At 40.0% G+C, this 26,760-nt stretch overlaps 2 protein-coding genes and 1 long non-coding RNA gene across 3 annotated transcripts; 2 read left to right on the top strand and 1 right to left on the bottom strand.

The window, feature by feature from the left end:
- Positions 1–804: 804 nt before the first annotated feature.
- LOC122666214 lies at positions 805–1,797 on the top strand. The gene is made up of 3 exons (XR_006333511.1): positions 805–951; positions 1,490–1,545; positions 1,783–1,797. It is a non-coding gene; the product is annotated as an uncharacterized LOC122666214 (long non-coding RNA).
- Positions 1,798–5,177: 3,380 nt separating this feature from the next.
- LOC122663740 (UDP-glycosyltransferase 89B2-like) lies at positions 5,178–6,668 on the bottom strand. Its single transcript, XM_043859379.1, has one exon. The coding sequence runs from the start codon at positions 6,542–6,544 to the stop codon at positions 5,186–5,188; it is 1,359 nt and encodes a 452-aa protein (XP_043715314.1). The 5' UTR covers positions 6,545–6,668; the 3' UTR covers positions 5,178–5,185.
- An 8,199-nt stretch (positions 6,669–14,867) lies between these two features.
- LOC122665218 lies at positions 14,868–26,327 on the top strand. Its single transcript, XM_043861308.1, has 3 exons — positions 14,868–15,374; positions 21,851–23,246; positions 26,004–26,327. Exons 1-3 carry the CDS (start codon positions 14,949–14,951, stop codon positions 26,249–26,251), a joined length of 2,070 nt encoding a protein of 689 aa, XP_043717243.1. The 5' UTR covers positions 14,868–14,948; the 3' UTR covers positions 26,252–26,327.
- The last annotated feature ends 433 nt before the right edge of the window (positions 26,328–26,760 follow it).

The following is a 26,760-nucleotide window of genomic DNA, read 5'->3' as shown; positions in this document are numbered from 1 at the left end:
TGTGCTAAATATATAATGTTTATATGGGGAGTAGAGAGAGCTAGAGACCCAAATGACAGTGTTTTAATTAATTAATAATATGGGAACCCTAGGTTTAGTGGGTACCCCAACCTCGGCCACCAAAATACTCTCACTTCATTGCATGCATGGCAGCAGACAAGAGGAAACACCCGTATCTTCCATTCGACACTATCTAACACCTAAGTTCCAAGTCATACACTTTCAAACCAACCCATAAAGCCACGTTCAACTTTTCAATCTTTGAACTTTGTTCTTTTGAGTCTCCCAAAGTCCTACTTATTATTAAAAAGAAGGAAATGAAGCAAAGGAGATGTTGGAACCCTAGCTTTGACTTGAGAGCTGTTTGGACTTTGAACTCTTTCTATATAACTATCCTACCTTGTTGTCCATCTTTCTTCTCTTTTGTTGTTAATTTGAAGTTGAACAACAAACAAACATACTCAAGGAAGGAAGACAAAGATGGTGATTTTAAGGTCTACTTGTTTAGTTCTTGGGCTTCTATTCACTTCTCTTGCCCTAAGGAGCAGTTTTGTACATGCCCAACAAGGTATATACATATATATAGGGTTTTTTTTTTCTTAGTAGTTTACTGTGAAGGTTTGAAGTGGCTTAACTCTTGAACTCTTTTATAGCTGCAGACATGGAAATAGTGAAAAATGAAAATGGAGTCGTTTCAAGGGTAAGTTATTATTTCATGGTTTTTTAGGGTTTGCAATATTATGTTATCCTTTCGGGGAGAATGTTGTCCTAAATTGAAATTTTTTTAGCAGGAGCTCTTCGAAGAAGGCGGTGTGCCGGCTGCTGCTGCTGCTGCTGCTACTGCCAGTGCAAACAAAAGAATGGGAGGAAGGAAATTGTTGCTGGGTAGTATCTTGATGAAGAATATGATGGAAGAAGCAAATGTGAATGGAAAAGCTACAAAGATTTCAGGTGCAGACCATTCTGTTGGAAAATGTAACAATGAAGGGAAAAAAGGGGAATTGAATGTAGAATGTAAAATGAGAGATAGAAGTCTTCTTCCTATCAAGTCCAGTACTGCAGTTCATGGTTTTCTAGCTTTCACTGCTGATTATAGAGTGCCAAAACCCCACCCACCTAAGAATAATTGAGGAATATCATATCAGTGAAGCCCTTTTAGGAATTTTTTTCTTCTTTCCTTTTTGTTTTGGGTTTTTTTTTTTTTTTTTTAGATGTCCTAATGAAAACAGATGTGAAATATCATACATGTATGTATTAATTTTCTTCTGATATTTAAAGAAATTTATTTTTTCATACTAAGAGGCTCAAGATTCTTATTTCTTAAGTGGGTTCTTTCATTTTTATTTTCTTTATTGCATGACTGGAAATAATCTTCTTGGTGCTTGGTTGATTGTTTAAATAGTTCATTGACCCAAGTTTTTAGCAAATGGGTGAGGGGCAAAGGAGTGGATTTTATGTTCAATTTGAATATTTGGTTTTTTGGATGCAGGAGAGGATAGGAATGCTTCAAAGAAGCCACTTGGAACATCACACAAGTACATTCAGGTCTCTCTCTCTCTCTCCCCACAAGACATGGTATGAATTCTCCGAATAGATTCTAGGTCTAGAACGCAGTCTGAAGCGAGAAAATAGAGAAGAAATGGATATCAGAATGCGTTCTAGTCCCAAAATCTATTCCGAGAATGCATACCAAACACAGCCTAGTTAGAGAATTGCTATTTATTCTTGTTGCTGTTGCTATTGATCTACCCTAACAATTGATCCCTTTGGTCTTAATCCCAGAAAAGTAGCAATTTGTCCAAAGACTCTGAGGCTGTTTCAAATTGTATGATCAGCTTGGAATGTTCTTCAAGGTCAAGGAAATTAGTGTCACAAGAATCTCATGATCATTTGCACAAAACTCAGGAATCCAAAAAGCATCTTGAGGCTACTACTAACGAGATTGTGAGCTTGATACATATGGATTACTCCGGGATGAATCGTCGAAAGCCTCCTATTAACAACCATGAGCCCTTAAGCCAAAGTCAGAAACCATAGTTAGGTTATAACTTGTTAGGTTTACAATTTTGGCTCCCCCATAGGAAGAGAAGTTTTCCTTAACTCTTTTTTTTTTTTTTTTTTTTTTTTTTTCTATTTCTATTTCTAATAGCCATATTATACAGGCAGACAAAGTAGGTGTTGGTTTATTTTTTGTTTTCTAATGTGCAAGTAGGAAGAGTAGAAATACATTTGTGATGTACATTACTTAGTTCTTTGAAATGAAGTAGTTTTGTGAAGTGTTCTCTAATCTCTTCCCTTTTAGGGTGAATAAAATAATTTATTAAAAGAAAAAAGGAAAACAAAGCTAAACTAGAGTTTTTTTACTTCAGCAATTAAACAAACAGTTGTGGTTTGTGATATGAATCATCATCAATGAGATTTAATGTTAAGCTCCAGATTGCAAAACTTTGGGAGGCAACTGATATATTGTGGCTCTGAAATTTGATTTAGTTCTGTTTTAATAAACTGAAATTTGATTTAATTCATTCCACCAAAAAAAAAAAAAAAAAATTTGAAAAAGAATTTATTTTAAGTTTATAATAAAAGTTGTTATCAGCTCAATCAATTATTTCAGGTGAATGCCTCATTGTGTCTTGAGTGCTTCATTATAACTTTAGTCTATTTGTTTTAATAAAGAATCAAGATATAATATGATTTTGGTAATCATTAAAGGGAGAGGGTTCGCTACAACGCCGGTATGCAGATTGCGGCCAATGGGAAGGGCGGGTGATGAATCCATAAATAGTGGGTTTTTTGAAGAAGAAATCTTGTGGGGGGCCACCATTTATGTGTCCTGGTGTGCGAATCTTTTGGCTAGGGGGTGTCAAACCCTAACTCGAACTGACAAAATTAGACCAGACCAACCCGAACCGGTTTGAGGCGAAACCAAAATGAAGCTACTTAAATTGGATCGGCTTTAGATTGGGGTTTTGCGAAACATGATTGCATCAAAACCGATAAAATACCGAACCAACCTTAAGAAACCGGATTGAAACCGAACCAAACCAATATATTCTTCTCACAATCTTGGGTCCATCAGCCCAGTGCACAGTTAAGAGCCCAGATAAGAGGATATGACAAAGGCCGTCAGGCTCTAAAATGTGCTCACTTGAGTGATCCAGAACACATATTGGACTGCCAAAGGCTCAAAGCCCATGAATTCATCCTGCCCCAGCATTTCAGCATATTTGGTTGGTTCAAGCCAAAATCTTATAAAGGCCCATGCATGAAAGCCTACGATGGTAGAGCCCAAGACTCCCTAAGGAAAGCTCTCAGTGAGAGTGCTTTGGCGACGGGTCTATAAAACCACTGCTATATAATATGGGAAGTAGTTTTCATATGGGGTGGAGAGAGATAGACTCATGGGAGTGCTGGAGTTGGCCATATTCCCGGACAGAGTTCTTTTTCCCATATAATATACAAAGGCAATTTTCTAACCCGATACTATGTAGGAGAGTATACCTCTGGTTCTCCTTAACTGACGTTATAGAATATACCTATCCAAGGATGTCAACGGATATTCAAAAATCCATATTCTACAGTTGAATAAGGGAGTCTTTTTTTATATCCGATCCTTCTGTCCTGTCTGTATTTTCAGTATAGTTTCAATAAAGCTTCCTTTTGAAGTCAAATGGTCTAAAGCAGCTTGATCTTGCTTTTTATGAATCCTACGTGGAGAAGGCTTACTACTATGTCAATGGTGACTGGCTCGATGAGCTCTTCTTTCATCCCCTCTACTTACTTCAGGCGCTACAAAAGCCCTTGTGTAGGCCCTCATCAATTCCTCCAAACAACGATCCACGTTCGTATCAGTTTAAGAGAATTCGAATCTGTCTGAAAACCGATCGGATACGAATATGATAGTCCCCCTATCCGACCGATTATTATTCGATTCGTTTAGCAATTTGACGGTAATAAATTGTTTGAAATATATCTTTGTGTCCGTCTATCCGATTAAGTTACCTTATTGGATTTTGTTTTCTTATTTTATAATTTTATAACTTATCTAACGGTAATAAAATGTGATTCTATTTCTAGATTTTCTATTGGTTTATATATATTATTTTATGCACTATGATACATGGAATCACATATTTATTAAGATAAATACAATATTAAATCAAAAGCAAAAAATATAAGAAAATCAAAAACTAAGAAGAGTAGAAGAAAGGGTACTTGCTAACTCTCAAATCTCAACCCTAACCCTCATCAACAAAACGGTAAAAATGTGAATGGATAGTCAAAATTTTGTAATCGATCCACATTCATATCCATTTAGGAGAATCCGTATTCAAAAAATCACTATCCGGAAACTATTCAAATATATTAAAAACTAATAGGATATTATCAGAATCCATCTGAATATAATCAGATAGGTATATGATAATGCCATTATTCGACCGAATTTGACCCGTTTACATCCTTATACCTATCATGGCAGTTTAGAAAAACCATCGTGAAAGAATAGTGGGAAAAAAAATATTGCAATAAGTGTGTATAATATAGACTATATACAGGGTCGAGCTCACCCTGTCAGGGTTCAGCCAAGCCCGGCCCATCCTTGATTGGCCCTGGTTGACCCTGAATAATAGATGAACAGGGCCTTGTAATATGATATTATAATTGTATAATAGATGGGCTGAGCATTGTAATATATAATAGATAGCCCTTGTAATATAATATTACAATTGAATGAAAATTTTATCCTAAGAGGGTCCAATAATTGTTTATAATATATAATAAATATAGGGTCGAACTCATACGAGGCCTCAACCCAGGCCCAGTCTGAATCGAGTGGTCGACGATACTTATTCTGAGGCGTCGAGAGGCGATCCGGTATCGATGGATCGATATGAACCAAAAAATAATTATTGAAAACTAGGGGCAAATCTGTTTGATGACTCTGAGCAAATCAGGTAATAAACAACAATATAATGAGCAAATCGGTATTAAAAAAACGACAAATGCCCTCTCTCAAGGATAGTAAACAAATTTCAATTTTTTTAGGCCTTTTCCGAAAGAGACCAGCTTGCTTACCAAACAAGAAAGAGACCAGCAGCAAAGGATTTGCTTACAAATTTGTGGAGTAGCGCCTAAGTAACTACTTGAAAGCCATCCACTCGTTCTGCTCCTTTTAGGCTCAAAGTCAAAGTCCACTTAATTCTTTGACTAACTTACCCAAATCCATGGACGACGACCCACCCTCAATGTTTGCTTCTACGGCAGCCTTCTGCAGCTCCTTTGCTCTTACAATTCTCTTCGACCCTTTCCCACTCACTGACTCGGCCATGGCCTTAGCCAACACGTCTGAGTTAGGCACGGTCGTCACACCCTCGCAAACCTTCTCTCCTACGCCCACCTCTTCCAGAAGCCTCGCATCCACGAACTGATCAGCCGTCATCGGCCAAGCCAGCATAGGAACTCCGGCCACGATCGATTCCAGCACCGAGTTCCACCCACAGTGAGTCAAGAACGATCCTACGGCTCGGTGCCTCAGTATAGAAACCTGAGGGGCCCACCCTCGAATCACAACCCCTCTCCCTGCCACCCGATCCTCAAACCCTGTTGGTACCACGCTGTACTTCCCTGCCACGTGTCCAACCGTGGCTTCCTTGACACACCATACGAAGTGGACCCCACTCCACTCTAATCCAATAGCCATCGCCTCCATCTGCTCATTGGTCAACACGGCTTGGCTCCCGAAACACACGTACACCACCGAGTTGTCTTCGCGATTGTCCAACCAAGACATTACGTCCCGTGCCGAAACAGACATGGACCCACCTCTCTCTGCTGGGACCGTTGGATCATCATCAGGTGGTAGCAAAGGTCCCACAGCCCAGACCCGGTTGTGACCGAAATCATTCTCGAGATGCCGTAGGTGGTGGCGTTCCAACTCGGAGAACGAGTTAAAGGCGATTCCCCAGCTAGCGATGTTGGCAAGGAAATCGTCTCTGATCAGTTCTCCTTCTGGATCTCCAGGGATATAGCTTCTATACACAAGGGACAGGTGGCGCCAGGGGTAAACCGGAGAACCAGGAACTTTAGGGAAGGAAACGGGGAAATGGGGATCGTTGGGGTCGTCTCTCTGTGGTGTTTCTTGCCAGAGGTAGTTAGAGAGAGACACGAAAGCGGCGCCGGAGGGAGAGAATACGATACGAGGGATGCTGAGCTGGCGTGCGAGATTTTGGGTCCAGCCGAGGAACATGTCGGAGATGATGGCGGAGGGTGGTGAAGGGTGGGATCGGAACCAGTGGAGAAGAGGATCGTGAAGCTGACGCAAGGCTGTCATCATGGATCTGAAGGAGTTGCTGGGAAGTTCCTTCACGTTCTCAACGCCAGCGGGTATAGAGGGGTGAGATGGGAAGGGTAGAATTAGGGTTTCGATGGAAGGGTGTCTTGAAAGGAGAGGGTTGAGAGCGGAGAGGTTCTTAGGGGTCACGAGGATGGTGATGGTTAACCCCCGGAGGACCAGCTGGTGGGTGAAATCGAGTATGGGTAACATGTGCCCTTGCGCAGGGTATGGAAAAACCAGTATGTGTACACCGCCACCGCCGCCGGCCGCCGGCCGAGATTGCCATTGCCTGCTTCTGGTTAACTGCTCTGAAAATTGCTAGAGTCGTCAGTTCCCACTTGACAAGGAAGGAGATGAGCAGAAGGTAATAAAGCCGTTTTGGATGTGAACTGTGAAGGAATGACTTAAGACCATTAATTTGGAATATTTTTGGCTCTGAGAATTCTCTTCCTGTTTTAAGACTTAAGATTGCTGCTGCAACCTGCACGACACCTGTCCAGAGACGGATGGAGAGAACATTTTTTTTTGGGTTTTTGTCAAATGCCCTCTGAAAATATCCATTTGTTTAAATGCCTTTTTATAACTTTTTTAATTGCAAATTTCTCTTTATTTTCAAAACTTTGTAGTATTTTGATCCCTGCCGTTAATTTAGAATGTTAGATGTTAGTTTTAAGGAATTTAATGACCAAAATACCCCTCTAATAGGAAGCCATCAAATTTAAAAATTAAAATTACCAAATTACCCTCATCTTCTCTAAATGATTTAAGGTTGAAACTGAAAATCTAAAAAACCCTAAACCCTAGACCTCTCTGAAATTCAATCTTCTTCAACAATTAGGTGTGTTGTTTCTTTCCTTTCCCGTGCTTCAGAATTCAGATTATTCTGAAATCTGTAACACGCTTTAGGATTATCTGTTTAATTTGTTTGTTCAATTCAATTTTATGAATCTTAAGAATCGTGTCCGATCCGGCGTGTCTGTTTGTTCCAGCGGAAGGTGAAGAAAGTATTCAAGCCGTCTTCTAAAGATTTAGATAAGAAGGTATTCATCTCAATAGTCTGCACTTTAAATCTCCTCAAATCCTCTTCTGCTTCTGTATTTCTCTGTTATCCCAAATTTCTAGTTGCATCTCTTGATTCTCTTCACGCTAATAAAAAATTCATCGAATTGATAAGGAAAAACTAAGAACAGTTTCTGTGTATTTACACAATATAATCAAAAGATGAGATCTTGCAGTTTTTGGGCACTAATGATGCATAACGGTGGCTTCTAGCTAATGGCCAAAAGCCAATAATCCCACTTAGACAGGGATCGTTTGAATGCATAAAGATAGAATGATTTTCAAAGGGGTTATCTTTTATTGATTCATTAATGGATATGGACAATCTTTTATTTGCAAATTAAACAATTTGTTTGTCCAATTTGTTCATGAATCATGATAGAGCAGCTGTAGCTACCTTCTTTCGCCTAATTTTAAAAGCAAAGCAAGATCCCACCAACCATTAATGCCTAATTTACAACTTTGTTTGAGGCAGGTTGAGTCAAGTTAGCCCCGGCCCACAGCATGCGCCCTAATTGTTGAAGAAGATTGGATTGCAGAGAGGTCTGAAAATCATTTAGGGATTTTTATATTTGGGGAAGATGAGGGTAATTTGGTTATTTTATTTTTTAATTTTAGTGGTTTTATCATAAAGGTATTTTGGTCATTAGATTCTTTAAAAGTATCATCTAACATCCCAAAGTAACGGATTGGACCAAAATGCTATAATATTTTGAAAGTAAGGAGAAATTTACAATTAGAAAGGTTGTAAGGAGACATTTGAACAAATGGGCATTTTCAGGGGGGCATTTGATAAAAACCTTTTTTTTTTTTTTTCTCTATTGGGAAGGAGAATCCGTTCCTTTATTTTAAAGATTGTATTTTTGTACTCCCTCGTTGGTAGGTCAATCGAAAAAACTAAAATAATGTAAATAAAAATAGAGGCGCTGTTCTTTGTGCTGCAACACAGGCTGCTCCCAGGCACATGGGAGTGGGCGTAATAACTACTATGCCCCTCTGCACAAGCTGTCCATGTGCCTGGTGCAGCCTGCGGCAGTACAGAGAACATTCTCCCATAAAAATATAAAATAATCTATCTCTCAACTTTAAATAATGTTTGTTTATTGTTACTCCCATTTCATGACAAGCTCTATGATCTCATACTGAACAATGAATAGTAAAATTTCTCTCTCAATATTGTCTATTTTGATGGATTGGGTATCTACATGTACCTGCAAAGACGGCACCGATAAGATTAATAATAATAATAATTAAAAACATGAACAATGGCCAATAATCTTCAACATGGAGGTCTATATATCAACCCAAAAAAAATAACCAGTTGAAATTCACAATCCCAAAAGTATTGAGAATTTCTAATTAATTTGCTATTGCACTAACATTATTGTCATCTGAGAATCTGAGAAAAAACAGAATATAAAATACCTCTTTGAACATCATTGGCAATGCATAAGATGCTTTACCTGTCCCATATAAGATGTTGTACCTACATGTTTGAGCATTAACTGTTAAGAGTTACGTAGGGAGCCTCAAAATACCAATATTACCAACTCAAAAGAATATATCATTATCGGATTAAAATGGAGAATTGGGTCAGCCAGCCTGCGACAGCGCGACAACCGAGTTTTAGCATTATAGCTTGGTCCTCATGGCTCTTTTTTTTTTTTTTTGATGAGAACAGAAAATTATATATTAAAAATATGGCAAAGTTGTACAGTGTTTAACGACAAGGTACATTAGTAGAAGATTGTTTTGCTAAAGATCTAAACCAAGTTTGGAGAGGGGGATCCGTCAAAGGTTTGAACAAAATATCTTTGGATTGATTCAAAATCTGCAAAAAATATTTTAACACTTCAAAACGTCAGGGAGAACGGGATGGAGTTGGAAGAAGTCCAGGTAGCACCGTGTTGGAGCACCAAACTTCTTTCAGCTTCAAACCTCTCAATTTAGCCCAATCAAGGCCGTTGAGAATAACAAACAGCTCAGGTTCCAATTCATGATTTATTTTAATTCAACCTATAGTCAACAAAATGAATTTGCCATCTAACAAAATGCCAAAAGTCCATCCAGAACAGCCTATGTCTGTGGAATCAAGACCTACGCATAACAAAACAAAATCTAAAGTAGATAAAGTAATCCTAGGAAGAACATCCACAACTTTATTAGAAGATATCACAATATAGAATTAAAAGAGGGAGGGAGCAATATGAAGGTCCTTCATCTTGAGTTCAATTCTCTGCAGCACACTGAGAGGATCAGGCTTAATAGAACAGAACACATAACTGTTTCTAGAATTTCAAATAAAATAACAACTTATAATAAAAATAGAGAAAAACCAAACAAGAGAAAGCTTATCAAGCTTGCGACTTAGAAAGGTAGAGATGCAGAATTGTCTCAGAGATGGGAATGAGATGAATTCTGTCCTCAGACCCAAAGGACCAGCTGCCCAGATATGTTTAACCCAGCCACAAGATAGGAGTAAATGCCAGAGTGTCTCATTACAAGTGCCATAGAAAGCACAAGTAGGGTCGACCTGAGTCCATTTCGAAATAGTATCCTTAATTGGAATCCCAGCATTTAATACACGTCAGAAAAAAAATTTAAATTTAGGATGAAGATTGAGTTTCCAAAAAAAATTTCACCAAGCGGTTAAAGAAACATCATAAAAAGAGGAACAAGAAAGGAAATTAGCCGCCCTTTTAGTGTTAAAACACCCATCACTAGCAAGAGTGCACCACCACGAATCAGGAAAATCAGAGCAAGGAATATTAAGAATATTAGGTCGATAAGAAGGAACAGAGTTCCTAAGAGACTCCATATTCCAGCAATCATTGGAAATAAATAGACTAACTTTTTCGAGGTAAGTTCTCTAAGATTCCCCAGGTTTGATTGTAAAGAAAGGAATGAATGGGATCCAAGGGTCAATCCAGAAATAGGTGTCATGACCATTTCCAATTCTTCTAAGGCAAAAGGAACGGAGAGGAGTAAGTACTTTAGTGATACTATTCCAACACCAAGACCCTTTTTTCAGTCTCATACTAGGGTCAAAAAGAGAGGAATTGGGGGAGTATTTCGCTTTTAGGATCTTGGTCCACAAAGAATTTTATCAACGAGGAGCCTCCACCCCAGACGAAGAAGAAGAGCATTATTTTGGATACGGGCCGTTTGGAAGCCCAAACCCCCAAGAGAAGTAGGCACACACATGAGTTTCCAAGAAATTAAAGATTTTTTCCTATTGTTCTCACAACCACCACAACAGAAATTATAGCAAATAAAATCATTTCTCCTGCACACAGTAGTTGGAAAATAAACGCAACTTATAAGACAAGCAGGTAAAGATCCTAATACCGATTTAATGGTCCTCATGGCTCTTGTTGTCCACACATAGTTTAATATAATTATAACCAAGCTCAAAAAAAGCGTACCCAATGCACAACTACGGAGTTTGAGGAGGGTCATAATATACACAACCTTGCCCTCGCTTCGTGGAGAGGTTGTTTCCTGACTCGAACCCACGACCACTAGATCCTAATAGAGCAACCTTACTGTTGCACCGAGGTCCACCCTCAAACTGTCAGCAAGTTCGACCTATGCCAAATCAAGGGGGGAGTACATCACTATATTTGAATGCAACTAGGAATTTCCTTATGTGTCCATCTGAAAAAATGGACTATTCCAATAAGCAGGGTGGGAGAGGAAGGTGGGGGTGAGAGAGGGGTTGGGAGGTAAAAGCAGGGGTGGGGGCGCAGGCGGGTCGGGAGGCAAGGATGGGGCGGGTAGGGGTGGGCCACTGGAAGGGGGCTACGGCCTACAAGAGAAGAGGGAGTTGTGCAGAGGGGTGAGGCAAGAGTTGCAAAGAGGGGGTGTGGCAGGGATAAGCATAGGATCGACTCACAGCAGGGGTGATGGAGCAGCTTGTTAGGGGCAATGGGGTTACCTGGATGGAGGGGTAATCTGGGGATTTCAAAATAATAGGGGAGAAGGTGAGGTGGAACTTTGCTTTTATGGGGGAACCAAAAAAGAAGTTAAGGGTAGGGGACTTTGAGTAAATATATGGTGGTCAAGTGTATGGAAGTGATAGTAATTGCCCTTAAATCAAATTGAATGAAAATCTATGGAGGATTCCTACCATGAAAATTGAATTCAAAATCTGTTGGTTTTTCAACTTTAACTGATATTAACCAACAAAATTAGAGAGAAAAAAGAGATCCATGGAGGGCTGAAGGACAGGTATGTGGGATGCTGCTTCTTCAAGGCAGCAACTTTCCATCACTCATCAGCCTTCGTTTAACTCTATTATTAATTGAAGAGGATAGACATGATCAAATGCACCGTAAATATTGTGACATTTTTTTTTTTGGTAATCATTCAAACCACACGCCAATCCCAAAAGGTTAACCAATTTTTGGGACTGCTGAAATATTGTGACCCCTTTTATCTCATGTACTGTTGTTGTCTTTATGTTTTTTGCACACTAATCCTTATTTTTCTCTCTTAATTTCTTTTGTTGTTTTATATTCCTTTTTTTGGGTTAACGAGATAAAAGATTTTGTAGCTTCATCCATAGCAAAGTACCAAAAAAAAAAAAGAGTATGCTTTTGATGATTTGCATCAACAAAATGGTGCAAAATGATTGACCATACTTATTTATCTTATATGTTGCATCAAAACAAACGATGTCACCGAAGAAAAAGTACTATTCAACTGGCCTTGCATCCACACAAAAAAATTGTCATTTTATCTTCTTTGTCAACTTGTACACTATGAAAAAAAAAATATTGGATTTTCTAAATGCTTGTTGTTTTCCAAATACTGTAATATTGCTATAATATCCTCATCTTTAAGCATCCTTTGTACGTTTGCTATGCAAATAATTTTTGTAGCCTAATTTTATAAAGTCAATATTTTCATGCCCCTCTAGCTTCCTCACATTAAAAATCATATCTTTCTGTAGGTGAGTTCCTTGAATTATCAAATGTGGAAATTTTAATAGCATGTGAATCTTCTATTACCTTCTGTGACTTACGTAATTATTGTGTTTAAAAACTATAAGAAAATAAATGAAAAAGAAGACAAAATAGATATTAGAGAGCAAGGATTTGAAATAACACCACATCATCACATAAACAAAATAAAAGCTTTTATATGTGAGAAAGTGACTATTGACTCTATATATTATGAGAGGGAAAGAGATGTGGTTTTACTCTAGCTATCGCAGCCAAGTCCCCAAAAGGCAAAGTCTGAGAGATGAAGGCAGAACCATACTCCTGATCCCAAACGATACAGGTTGATCCAGTTTGGTATCGGATCAATATCAGTGGAGACCGATGTCGTGCCTGATACCGTGAACTTAAACCATGGTGAGAATGGGTTGGTTTTTGTTTTTTTTTTTGGAAGAAGGAAAGAATTATATTATAAAATATAGGGGAGGAATTTACATCCTATGATAATAATGCCAGAGGCATCTTTGGATGCAAGATGCATAAAGGGGTGGGAAATGGAATCTATACAAAGAGAAATCTCAGTTGGAATATGGACAATATTGGCCAGCCAATCTGCACACTGATTACCTTCCCTATAGCAAAAATTAAAGGAAGATGACTGGAAAGAGGAGGCTAAGCTCTTGATTCGGTAGATGATTTTCCACGCTTGCCAATGGATGGAGGTACTCTCATTGATGCTGTCTACTGCCGCCTTGGAGTCTGAGTAGATAATTAGGTGTTGGAATTCCATCGCACTCGCTGTTTCTATCCCACGAAGAATGGCAAGCAACTCCACCTGATAGATGGAGATGGCAGCTTGAGCACCAGCTTTCGCAAAAACTATAGTTCCTTCAGGATATCTACCAATGCAGCCATAGCCCCCTAATCCCTCTCTAACAGAGCCATCACAGTTTATGGCAAGCTGACCAACTGGTGGGGGAGACCATGTGTGGAGGGTCCATTTCTTGGCCAAGAAAATGGCTGGGAGTATTCTCTATTGTAGGAGTTGTCCCTGATCTTCTTTTGGAATTTAGAGAATCTCAATCTAGTATCTTGCACAGTAAGTAAACCACTTGATGGATTGACTAGATAGAAGAGGCATGCACTCTACCATTCCGCTCGTGCCAAATACAATAGATAGTCACACAAAAATTGAATTTCTTAATGGTTTGAGTTGGTTGATTGCCCGCGAAGTGCTGGAGGATCCAAGTTAACTCGTCAGGCCAGTGGTTGGCTGGGGATCTCCTATAACCATTTATCCTCTGGACTTCTTGCCAAGTAGAGGAGTCAAAAGGGGAATTTTTTTCCTGTCCTGTTCCTTGCTCGGTATAGTGGTCCAGTTCCTCTCATAGGGAGGTGGAAATGATGTTTTAATCTCCATCGGGTAGTGTGTTCGGGTAGGGGGTTAGGTCGTCATTTCCCGCCCCCTATAAGAGGAATTGGACCATTGTACCAGGCACCAAAGCAGATGCTCATAGCTTTCTCTCTCTCGTATTGGCTGCATTGATGACACTAGGACTGCAACAGGGTCAGGTTGGGCCGGGCTTTATAGAACCCTAGCCCAACCCTAAGTCCCCTTAGCTGGGCCCAGGCTTGACCCCCCTGACTCAGGGCCAGAAAAATCCAACCCTGACCCGCCCTCAAAGTCGGGCCGGGCTGACCCTGATTGGCCCTAATCATGGGGAGGGGGAAGGAAATGCATGGGTTAGAATGGTCCGGGGAGAAACTTATCAATTTTACGTAAAATAACACTGTAATAAAATGTATTATATCACTTATTGTCTTCATATATAATATAGGGGAAAGCTCTCATACACGGTTGTGTTAGTCGTGTATGTGAGAGGGTGGGAGTTTCAAGGCATTAATTAATGGGTGGGGGTTTATGACTTTTCCAACTCTTTGTGAGAAGGGACACGATCGTGCATGCTTACACGGCCGTGTATGAAAACTTCCCCCTATAATGTATTATATAACAAATTATGGTTGACGTTTAAAGTTTATAATATATATATTATATCAATATATATTTTATAGTATAACTTAAAACAGGGTCAGGTCGGGGCCAAAAATTTTTAACCCTGACTCGTCCTCAAGGCCAAATATGAATAGTTATCATCTCCTGTTCCTTGCCTGAACAAGATCGTCCAGTCTATGAGGGTGCGAAATGACAACCTAATCCCCTGCCCGAGGGAGGTTAAATCGTCATTTCGCGCCCCCTATGAGGGGACTGGACGGTCCTGTTTGGGCTCAGGGCAGGTGTAGGCCGACAGGGCCAAACTTGCACCTCTAGATGACACTGATCACTTATTCCAATCCAACATTCGAAATGAAATCAGGACTTAGTGCAGAAGAGCGACACCCGTGATGAGAGGCACGTGTAAGCGGGAACACCCATCAGTTATTCCAATCCAACATTCCAAATGAAATTAGGATAGAATGAGCGCCCCGTGTGATTGAAGCCACGTGTAAGCCAAAACATAGGAAGATGGAGAAGAACGGAGAGGAAGGAAGGAGCCATTAGGACTTGTGTTCCCGTTTCGACAGCACCAGACGTATCCACGAGGAGAGGACCAATGGCTTCCGACTCAGAGCTTCGGACTTCCACCGGGAAGCAAGCTTCGACAAGCACAGATTTGGAGCAATGCTCTTCTCCCACCAAACTCTCCAAAATTGTATCCCTAACTTCGCCAGTCTCCACCTCGAAAGGGAAAGGGAAAGAGAAGGTCGATGATGAAATCAAGGGTGAAGGTGAAGGTGAGGGCGCTGCCATGGATTCTGACCGGAATACCTGCGGCATCTGTTTATCCGAGGACGGCAAAGCCATCAGAGGTTGGATTGATAGCTGCGATCACTACTTCTGTTTCGTCTGCATTATGGAGTGGTCGAAAGTTGAATCTCGTTGTCCCATGTGCAAACAAAGATTCAGCACCATTCGCCGCCCGCCGAAAGATGGGACTTTTATTCGTGAACGAATTGTTAACATCCCCGTTCGTGATCAGGTTAGTTTAGTCGATTATGTTCTCTGTGGAGAATAATTTTATTTTACTTAATTATCCGTTATTTCGATTTTAGGGTTCGTTAAAAGATTGTACTTTGATTGATTTTGAATTTTTTTTTATTATCGTTTTGTTATCTATATCCTATAATTTATCCTAAAGATATGCACAATGGTATGATAGTGTGGTGACTAGTGTAAGAACTGTGGGGGTCAGGTAGTGAATTCCCGATTATAATTGGGTTATATCAATGATCAGCTTTAAACCCATATTCGTTTGCGCTTATCGTAGATGATTTTTAACCAAAAACATTCAAGATGAGGTTCATTGGTTATATATTTTTTGCTGATGATAATGATTTGGTGGATGGGACAAAAGCACAAATTAACTCTAAGTTGGAGTTATGGAGATCAACCTTAGAATCAAAAGGTTTTTAGATAAGTAGAACGAAGACAGAGTATATGGTGTGTGACTTTAGTTACGCTAGGACGGATAATGAGATGGTGAAAATTGATGAGAGGGAGGTTTTGCAAAGTGATTATTTTAGGTATATGATAAAGAAGGTGATATAGAGGATGATGTTTCATAGAGAATTAAAATAGGATGGATGAAATGGAGAGGTGCGTCTGGAGCGTTATGTGATCGATGTATTCTTTTAAAAATTAACTGAAAATTTTATAGGACAGTCATACGACCGGCTATAGGTATGGTATAGAATGTTGGGCAATTAAGAAACATCATATAGATAAACTTAGTGTAACAGAGATGAAGATGTTGAGATGGATGAGTAGTAAAACTAGGAAGGATAAAGTAAGGAATGATCATATTAGAGCTATTTTGGGAGTAGCTCCGATGCATGATCAGCTACAAGAAAGTCGTTTGAAGTGGCATGGTCATGTTCAACAGAGGCATTTGGATGCTTCAATACAGAGGAGTGATTTGATTCAGATTGAAGGAACTAAAAGAGCCAGGGTGATGAAGATTTACCACCAAACTAAGCTTCTTTGCTTAAGAATATGTCTAGGGTTGGGTTATATATATGTTGGGTCTTTGATCCAATGGGTTTTATATGTAATATGCCACTTTTATAGGCTTAAAATATGGGTAATTTGGTTGCATACGGGATTCCTTACTTAGTTTTATTTTTTATGTATTTAGTGGTCATGCGACAACTTAAGTGGTCATTTGACTCTTTAAGTTGGGCTGGACTAAGACTCTATAAGTACAAACTTGTTTTGAATCTATTTCTTTTGTTATTTTACTTTCCTAGTCATTTTAGGTTACCTAATAGGTTAAGGATTGAGTTAGGCCTTTCTATTTTTAGTGTAGGAGTCTATTTTTGAGTCTTTAATATAAGGTTGTAAGGGCAGCAAGTATTGAACACGAATTTTGATTAATGAAAAGCTTTTTGGTGCTCTTCTTCTCCATTGAAAATTTTTGTCTTGTGTTTGATCAAGGCTAGTGGGATTGGTGTTTGATCCAATCGACCCTTTGCGGTGTGAAGCCCGGGTGGATCGTTTGAAGGAATCGTTGTTTGATTTGATTGACACATTGCAGTGGGAAAGCCCGGATATTGAAGCTTTCTTTCAAGTTCTAGTTCAAGTTCTGATTGTTATTCAAGATCTACAATCAAACAAGTTGCTGCCAAAGAATTTCTGCAACAATTTTGAGTTTGAATCATCCCATCCCCAACAATTCTTCTTCTAATCCTCTCACAGCCCAAACCCCAAATTCCCCCCTTTTGTTTTCAAGTTTTCCAAGTCCTAAATTCTGCCCAGACCTAACCAGCCATCAAAACCCTCCCATATTTGGATCGAATTCTCCCCTCACCCATTGGGAAATTCGATCCAAGTTGCTCCCTCATCTGACCATCATAAACCCTAAAAGTGCATCTTTTCCTCTTTTCAAAAACCCGAAACCCTAAACCTAACCTTGCTACCGATTCTAATTAAAACGCCTAGACTTGTTAAAACTTGACAAGACTTTCACTGGAAGACTCCCCTACATCAATTTAGCATAACCCTACCGCAAACCCTAGGTCCCATTAAATCCTAACGCTAATTTAGCCAAAAAACCTATTTTGACCTATTCAAACTACCCTGTTCATGGCAGATCCTGGTTATTGGCTTCTACTGGGTCTCCTACCTATCTAGAACTACATTACAGGGGCAGACCTAACATGACCCTAGGAGAAGTGGTGATGAAAGACATGCATAGCGTAGGCCTTTTATTCAGTATGATCTCGAATAAAGCTGATTGGAAGGCAAGGATCACTGTAGCCGACCCCATTTTGTTGGGATAAGGCTGTGTTGTTATATCTTGATATTTATCCCCTAAACATCGATATTCCTGTCTGAACGATGATTAACATGAACTTTAGTGACGTTCAAAACTCATAGCCTCCCCCAAAAGACACTGAAGAAAAGCAAAAAGGAAGAAGGAAAGAGGTATACATTTGACCTTATTGCCCAATTCTTTAGTTGAATAAAGCTCAGATGCTAAAGTTGTCCCTTGCGAAACGTTGATACACGGGGTTATTTTCAGTAAAAATGGTAGATATAGTTTCCCAAGTTTGTGGTTTCAATTCCCCTCTTCTGTGACCTGAATGCCCTATAATGTTTGCTGGGGCTACAATCTGCATCATATGGTTCTCGCTTTAATTTAATTTTAAGGAGTAAATTGTTGAATTAGTGAGGAAATTATGGAATTTCTTATTGTTTGCTTGATTGGACTTGCTACAAGGTTATCCTTTAACAATAATGGGGCAACTTCTATATTTTGAGTCACCAAATACTGGTTCCAGTTCACTTATGTATGTTTATTGGCCTCATTTTTCTAGTTTTTTGGAAATCGGATGAGGGCTTGGCTTAGGTTGTTCCACACGGAGTGGATTTACGGTTGGTTCTTTTTTGGATGAATAAAAAATTCATTGCCAAAGGATAAGTAAGGGGGGGGGGGGGGGGAGAGGAAAAAACAACAAACAAATTCAAGATCCTGCCTTTACAAAGGGGGAGGCAAGGACCTGAAAAGGGAAGGGGAAGAACCCAAAAGACAATGCCAAAATGCGGCACCCAGGGGGGAAGCCGAAGCTAGCTAAGGCCTAAAACAACTTGAAACAGACCCAACGTCAGAGATTGCGTACAAAATAAAAGCAGGAACGACCACCAAATCAGGATAAGGTGTCACGACAATGAACATGACCACAAACATCCATACTTAGGGGAAGAAGCTTCTCATTGCTGGGCAAGGAATAGTCCAGGTGGGATTTCTTCTTTGGATAAAGGTGGGGGGGGGGATGAACTGTTGGGTTGGTCCTGGAGGGAACCATGATGGGCCAGCCCAGAGGGAGAGGATTTGGTCAGCGAAAAGGGAGGATGGTGAGCTTTGATAGGGGAAGAAAGATGGGTCAGCCCATTAGAGGCATGGGCTGATAGGGTAGAAGTGATTGCGGAAGAAGAGAGAGGACATAAAAGGGTTGCGGGCCCAACAAGAGAGGTCGAATGATGAGGAGGGAGGGTTGCACAAGTGGAGGGAGTTGTAGTGGTGGGTGCCATCCCCAAAGAAGAGTCTGGGAGGGGCGAAATGGGAAGGAGATGAGAACTTCGTGCAGAAACCAACACAGAGCACACCAATGCCGAAGGGACTGGGTCATGGCTAGTCCACTTTGTTCCAACTTTTTTTTTTTTTTTTTTTTTTGCATTTCTAGTTTTTAAAATTTCCGAACAACCTTCAAATCTTTGAAAATTCATATCTTTTGATCTGTAAGTCCAAATTTGATGGTCCAGGTGTTGCTGGGAAGCATTTTTCAAGTACTTTGTAATGGTGTGAAAATTGGAAACCAATCTGGCCAAAACAGATTTGGAAAATTCAATTGAAGGTGGGTCCGGAAGGCCAAAGTGGAATCTTTTGCAAAATATTTGTGAAATAAAAACTTTTTCAAACCATTTTAAAAAGGGAAAATTACACTGCCACCCCTTGAGATTTGTACTAAATACAGAGCGACCCCCTGTGTTTCTAAATTATACAACCGCACCCCTGAGTGGATGGTGTTAAATAATACAATGTAAAATGCCAACTTTGCCCTCTTCTAATATCCTATTAAATAGTACTCAACGGGAAATGCCAACTTTGCCCTAAACCAAAAACATATTCAATTCAAACCCTATTCTTTGGCTTCTTCTCCTCCTTCGCTGCCGTGGTTGCTTTCATTGCCGCCACCGCCATTCCGGCCAACCCAACAGCTCCAGGCTTCTTCCATGAATTGTTAGGGCTTGATTGGTGAAGTTCCTAGCAGTCAAATTCACCCGACCGGAAAAATGTGTCTCTCTCTTTGCATCCACTTTGGCATTAAATTCAACATGTTCACGAAACCATTATTCCTCGATGGAGTCAAACTCCACTGAAGCCCAAGCAACTTCATGAAATTAGGCGAAACCTTCAGAATCTCCGAAACGGGTCTGCCAGAAAGCCCTTGAACAAGAAGTGCAGTGAGTCCCTTAGTAAGAACCGAATCAGAATAGGCCTCGAAGTGAACGATCCTGTCTAGGTCGAGGTAAGCTCTAACCCAGACTTGAGAGACACATCCCCGAACCTTGTTCTCAGTGGTCTTGAACTTGGGATCGAGAAGGGAGAGGTTCCGACCATAGAACCAGAGTTGTTCGTATTTGGCTTTGGGTTCCTTGACAGATTGGAAGAGTTTCACAATTTCTTGGAGTTTTGGTGGGAGTTCTTCGATAGATTGAAGAGAAGCAGAGGTAACAGAAGACAACGGAGAAGAAGAGGGAGCCTAGTGGGTAATCTTTTGACTGAGATTGAGGAGAAAAAGAAGAGTCTCTATGGAATACTCGTTGAAGTAGTTAGGGATTTGGAGGTTGGGATGTGTAGGAATTGTGGTATTAGGGAGAGTAGATGGAACGAAGAGGAAGAAACTGCCATGGCCGATTGGATTTCTATTTTCTCCAAATAGAGAGAGAGAGAGAGAGAGAGAGAGAGAGATATTGGTGAATTATTTGTTTTTTTGTTTGTTTGTCCGCTTCAACCAATCCTATTTAAGTACCTCGAAAGCACGGGTTTCCAGCTCTTCATCTCTCTCTCTCATTTTCTCTTCCCTAACTCTTCTCAATTCTCACAAACAAGGAAACAGAGATTAAGCAAATTCGAAGTGTTTTTACAGAATCGATTTGTGTCTGGTTCACTATGCCGGAAATCAAACAGGTGGCCGGCAATACAGAGTCGGAGATTGGTGAATCATTGCCGGAGAATACTTTATTTGGCAAATATGAGGTCGGAAGGTAAGTTTGAGTAGCAGGGGAAGGGAAGGGAAGGGAAGGGTTGTGAAGTTTGGGCTTCCCTAAGGGCAAAATGGTAAGCTCACACCCCATTAGGGGTATATTTGTCATTTTAAGCCATCAATGGCCAACACATCGGCAACTAACGGAAATATTCTAAGGGATGGGGGCTGAGTGTAACAAGTATCCTAAACTCGGGGGGTGCAACTGTATAATTTAGAAACATAGGGGGTCGCTCTGAATTTAATACAAACCTCAAGGGGTGGCAGTGTAATTTTCCCTTTTAAAAATACTTGAGTTTTAGTTATGAAAACTACCTGCTCAAGGAGTTTGGACAAATTTCAAGGTCATTTGACCGGTCAACTGATTATTCTCCAGGGTCCAATATTTCAAGTCCTCAGAGATAATTCAAATTATTAGATCAAGGTTAGGCAAATTCTCCTCAGACGAAATTGGGTCTCATACCACACCTCAAAGCAGTGGTTCATCATTGCTGCGACCGTCCCCAAGGGTTACAAAATGCGGTGTCTACAGGGGGGAGGGAAGACAAAAGAAAGAAAGAAAAACAATAATCCTAATTGCTCCATCCAATAAAAAATAAAGGCTGATTATTGCTTTTGTTGTTGCCAATGTTTCATTGATCAACCGAAAGTCCTAGTTATTAGTGATGATCAAGCAATCGTAGGGATGTTTGCTCTAAAGATGCAAGATCTCCATCAATTGCAATGAAAGGGTTTCGGGTGAATTTGACTTGTGGATCAATCGGAGAAGAGAAAAATTCTGATAGCATATCATTGTCTAGAACTGAAGGGTTGGTTAAGTACGTGGTTGACCAATTGTTTTTTACCAGAATTGGGAGGACCTGTTGTTGTAATTTTTATGAACAATAGAGGTATTAATCATGTAAAGAAGAAATGCTAGTGAGTTGACATGGCAGGCAAGTCATTTTTGCTTTAAAATCTTTAGGGTGTGCACCCTCCCCACCCACCCACCCAAAAAAAAAAGAAGAAAAATACATGGAGAGGGAATAGTTTGGCATCTTTCTTGCATGTTCCACTTCAAACAAACACAATCTTATACATGACATTTTCTGTTAGCTCATGCAAGTAGAACCCAAAGTGGATGTATTCTTGTCTCTACCCTGAGGCATGGTATTTATATATGGTGATTGATTCGGCTTACACTTTGCAGGTATACTATCCTTTCGGAAATGCCACTACTGGGCCTTCTGATCCATATGCAGAAGTTCGATGTAGTGAGTGCAGTGGTAAAGGAGATGAAAGTCTCCTACTCCTTTGTGATCTTTGTGACTCAGCTGCTCATACTTACTGTGTTGGCCTGGGGGCAATGGTTCCTGAGGATGATTGGTACTGCCATGATTGTGCCATTTCTAAGGATGAGCACTCTAATAGTGAAGTGGAAACTGATTATGACAATAAAAAATTCTCTATTAACTTTGATGCGACACAGAATGAGGCACCTGTTTCTATTTTTGACATTGTCCGTGAATCCAATAACCCAGAGGTTGACAGAACATCTGAAAGAACCTCTGCTGACCCAAACCAATTGTCATGTCCTATTATTCTGCAGAGGGATAGAAGTGCAGGATCCAAAGTAAAGGACCTTAATGCACGGACATTACATCGATGCCGCAATGTGCACAGCCGCATACAGGTCTTACGTGAAAACTGGAATGCCTTGCGAACGAGGTCCTTGGATTTTTCTTCTAGTTTACTTGATTCCCATGGAAAAAGTAGTATGAATGACAAGAGTAGAGCAATATGTCCTGACAGATCAAGTCATCTACAGTCCTCATCTTCCATGAGTTGTCAACAGATGCCTTCCAAGGATACTGTTTCTGGAGAGATGTTGCGCAATAAAAACCCGTACGATATTGACAGAGCCTGGAAAATGTTGGATGTAGCAAAATCAGTGCAACGAGCTCGTCAAGGCTCCAGCATTAATCATCTGGGCCCTAATTGTCCATCTGTTAACGGGCTTTTGTCAAAAGAAGCAGCTAATGTAAATTCAAGTTCTCTTGCATCAAGGAACAAGTACTTTGCATCCAAGGATCTGAGAAGTGCATGGGAGAAGAATAATAAGTGCCATTCTCTTGACATGCCACAAGAAAACCATAGACCTCAGAAGTTTGTGAAGCAAAGACCAAGTAAGGATATGATGGAGACTTCAAAATTTGACACTGGCTATCCAACTACTCATCTGTCATCGCCATCTGCTAGGCAGCTCCAGACACTGAAGGTAGATGTTTCTCAAAAATGGGACGGCCACAAATCACTGAAAGTCTCACATGGAACCTCCTCAAACTTAACTAATGTTAGAGATGGGTCTGCAAACTCAATGACCCTGGTTGACTCGTTACCGGGATGTTTTGATACTTCTCATAGCAAAGCAGAGATTTGTGCATCATCTGGGTGCAAGGTGGAGGAGCCTCCCAAAGCGAATGGGGAGCTGGAAAAGAACCATTCTCCTGCTGAAAGTATGGGAAGAGAAGATCCTGATGCCAAGAGTGAGGTCCAATCACTGGTTAAGCTCAACTTGAAGTTGCTTACCAAAGACAAACGTTTAGGTATGGGCCATTATGCAAAATTTTCTTTTCTATTTGTTCTTCAGATGGTTTCCGATAGTGCCAGCAGATAATTATTTCCTTTTGCCTCCCTGGTTCTGATGTCTTTATGCTTCAATTTTTTTTCTCTCTGCTTATTTTTTCAAACTAGACTAGACCTTTCTGATTAATGACCATTGAGATTATGCTTACTGTCATACCTTTTCCCCCCTCCATGCCAATAAGAAAGATGCAGTGTTTGGCCTTATGAGGTGCAAATACATTTATAGGTTCTATGCAGATCTCTATAGTTCAATTTATTGATATGATCATGGGAGCAGTTATGCAAATTTGTTATGAAATACAATTTTTTTTAGTAGCCCTTTCAAAGGTTTTGGGGTTGTAATGAGGCAGAAATTCATCTGGTTAAAATCTGGAATAAGGTTATTGCAAAAGATTGCAGCTCTACTTTCAGGGAAAAGACCTAGACTTATGGTGGGACATGGTTTGGGTTCTATGGACTTGGTATTCAAAAGAGAGGTTAGACTAGCAGTCAGTTATGGGTCGTATTAATTATTTAGGTTGGATGATAGACAGGGCTTATGGTTTGTTTGAGGCTACACAAAGGTATTTGGCTTTAAAGTTGGCAACAGTTTAGTTATTCTGTGAGCGTTTAATTAATGGGTGCAGCTGGTTTTAAGGGTTAAGTTATTTTGGGCTGGCTGTTAAATAGGTTAATTAGACTTAAAGGAGATTCAAATATGAGCACAATAATAGCAGAGCATGTAATAAAGGGGAAAATCTAATTGTAAACACATTGGTTACAACTACATTTGTAATCATGGTCTAATTCTACCATACAGTAGAATGTGATAACTCTGATCGGGCTGAAACTTGACACGTGAATAGGGGACCTTGGGATCTATATGTCCACAAATTTTCAGCCTCATCTGAGCTGCCGCGTAGCCGAATCAGAGCCATGGTTACAGTCTTACTTGTAAGTTTGTAACCAATGTGTTACAACTAGAAGCTCCCTCTAATGAAATAGAGATTGAAAAAAATATTTACAGAGGTATTGACCTATGGTGCTCCTGGAATCCACCTTCAAGTTCTGATCAAATCACAAGCAAAACTATTGGAGCTTCAGGTTAATGATTGAGATGCCTTGGGGGGGGGGGGGGGGAGGAGTGCAGACACACCCCTCAATATAGAGAGACTTCGAGTTAAAGTGCTCAAACAAATACATTGTTGCTCCATGCCCTTTTCTTCTTCTTTGCTGTTCATTGTCTTCATAAATCTTCTTTCCCTTTATAGAGTTTCTCGAAACAAAAAACTAAATTTAATAGTAACCCCCTCAACAACAACAGCAACAACATAGCCTTATCCCAGCTAAATGGGGTTGGCTACATGGATCCTTGCTCTCCAATCAACTCTATTCGAAGTCACACATGCTAGCTATCCGAACTCATAATAATAACCCCTCCCACTTCTCTTCCCCCCCACCTCCCCCCCGGACACACAAAAAATAAAATAAAAACCCTCAAATTTGACAACTAACATGGTTTGGATTATTGGAACCTTGCTAAAGATGAAGTCTAAGCTTCTTAGCACATCACGTACCATTTTGACAACCTTCCCCCTAGCCAAAAATAAATAAATAAATGGTAAATTACATGTCACTCCCTGGTTTTCAAACGAAACTCAAATCACCCCCTGTATTAGACCCCAGTATGACAAATTAGTCTCTACTGTTAGTTTTATGCTGTTAAGTGATGATGTCAGCCAGTTAAATAAATTTAAATCCCTAAAGTACCCTTGACATCCAAACATAGATTTTGAAGGGTAGTGTGTAAATTTAATTCTAATGTTTTAGTACAAGGGTAAAATAATCCTTTCACACCAATAACTAACAGCAGACTAACACCGTTACTGTAGAGGGGGACGGATGAGTATTTTCAAAAATCAGGGGGGTGATTTGAGTTTTGTTTGAAAACCAGAGGGTGACGTGTAATTTACCCGACCGCCCTGTAGCTCTTTGTTTGACAGATTCTGAAATCTGTAGAACTGCACAGAACACTGATTCTCTTAGCCGTACCTTCTTGTGTACCCCAGCATCTTATCTACTTATTCCATCTTTTATATGCCCTTTTTTTGTTTGGATATTCAACTCATTTTTAGCATTCTGATTCCCATCACTTCAATAGCCTATGAGTTGGTTTGAAACTCAGCTTGCCAGTTGATTGAAAGCCCAAGTGGGTAAACTGCATTGGTAAATCCATTTTACAGTGGATGAGTTGCTGCCAAGTATATATCAGTTTGATTATTTGTGGCTTCTTAGAGTATTAGTTGGAGAGGGTGATCACTTGGTCGGTCAGTTCCTGAGATCCATCAAGTTCATATAATATATAAATTTTACAGATTCAGATTGGATTGGTTGCAGAAGCTGATGATAAGATGCTTATCTTTTCAAGTCTCTAATATTAGGATAAAAGAATTCAGTGACCATAATCGTGTATTTGAGATTGATGTGCAACGGGGTGGTTTGGATGTAGATTAGTAATGAAACTTTCCATGGCAGCTGGTAGTCCGAATTCTTATTGAAGAAACAGTCCTCTGCACAGTGAAATAGTAAATATAGCTGAGATTGACTGTCTTACAAGCCTTGAATGGCAATGATCTGATGTCACTCTTTTATGAGTTTTGCTTATGATCTGGTCAGTTTAATGGTTCTTCAATTACTTTAATCAAGCTGATTCATTAAAAACTTGTTCTGCTGCGCAGGGGTTGATGGATTCAAGGAAGTTGCAAGGCAGGCCACCCATACCATTTTGGCAGCATGTGGTTTAAACCACACCAAATCACTTGCCCGCTCCTTTCCAAACCCAACATGCAGCCATGCATCACATAGTCAGCAGATTCATATATCTAAGTTAATGCCTAGTTGTTGCAGAGAATGCTTTTACGTTTTTGTAAAAGATGTTGTGAATTCCATCATGGCTGAGAAAAAAGCAGGTGAAGGAGCTTCTTAATCCGACTTTTTGAGTCCAATTCTTCCCATATTTGTAATTATTGTTGATATGAAGAAGCAAATGGTGGGTTTTTTGTTCATTGATTCTAGCGCAAAAGAGAAATGGTTCATTTGGTTGTTGGTTTATTAAGTTTTTATTATTGGGATTGAAGATAACTGCTTGCTAAGTTGGTTGGTGTCTTTGTCAATAGAGTGTAGGATCCCAAGAGGTCATGGGTTTCAGTCGTTCACCTTGTGCCATAAGAAGGGGGGAGGGAAGGGGATGGTCTTATGGCACAAGGTGAAGACTACACCCAAATTGAAAAACCGCTGGACCAAACCCCTCCCCCCCCCCCCCCTACCCCCAAAAAAAATAAAATTGAATTGGACCAGGATGAACTCCTTATTGGTTCGGCCTCGATTTGGTTTTTAAAAAAACTCACGACTCGACTTGGCTTTGGTTTGACCAATTGTTCTGAAATCGAAAAAAAAACCAATAAATTGATAAGAAATAATGGTGTTATTGAAAAA

Source organism: Telopea speciosissima, chromosome 6, assembly GCF_018873765.1.
Source record: "Telopea speciosissima isolate NSW1024214 ecotype Mountain lineage chromosome 6, Tspe_v1, whole genome shotgun sequence".
NCBI classification, from domain to species: Eukaryota; Viridiplantae; Streptophyta; class Magnoliopsida; order Proteales; family Proteaceae; genus Telopea; species Telopea speciosissima.
The sequence above is the reverse complement of the archived record's forward strand: the minus strand, read 5'-3'. Positions and strand labels throughout refer to the sequence as shown.

Coding starts and splice junctions, on each gene's coding strand:
- LOC122663740 (XM_043859379.1), bottom strand. CDS start 6,544: ATGTTACCCATACTCGATTTCACCCACCAGCTGGTCCTCCGGGGGTTA.
- LOC122665218 (XM_043861308.1), top strand. CDS start 14,949: ATGGCTTCCGACTCAGAGCTTCGGACTTCCACCGGGAAGCAAGCTTCG. Junction 15,375..21,850: donor ACATCCCCGTTCGTGATCAG/GTTAGTTTAGTC, acceptor TACACTTTGCAG/GTATACTATCCTTTCGGAAA. Junction 23,247..26,003: donor TACCAAAGACAAACGTTTAG/GTATGGGCCATT, acceptor TCTGCTGCGCAG/GGGTTGATGGATTCAAGGAA.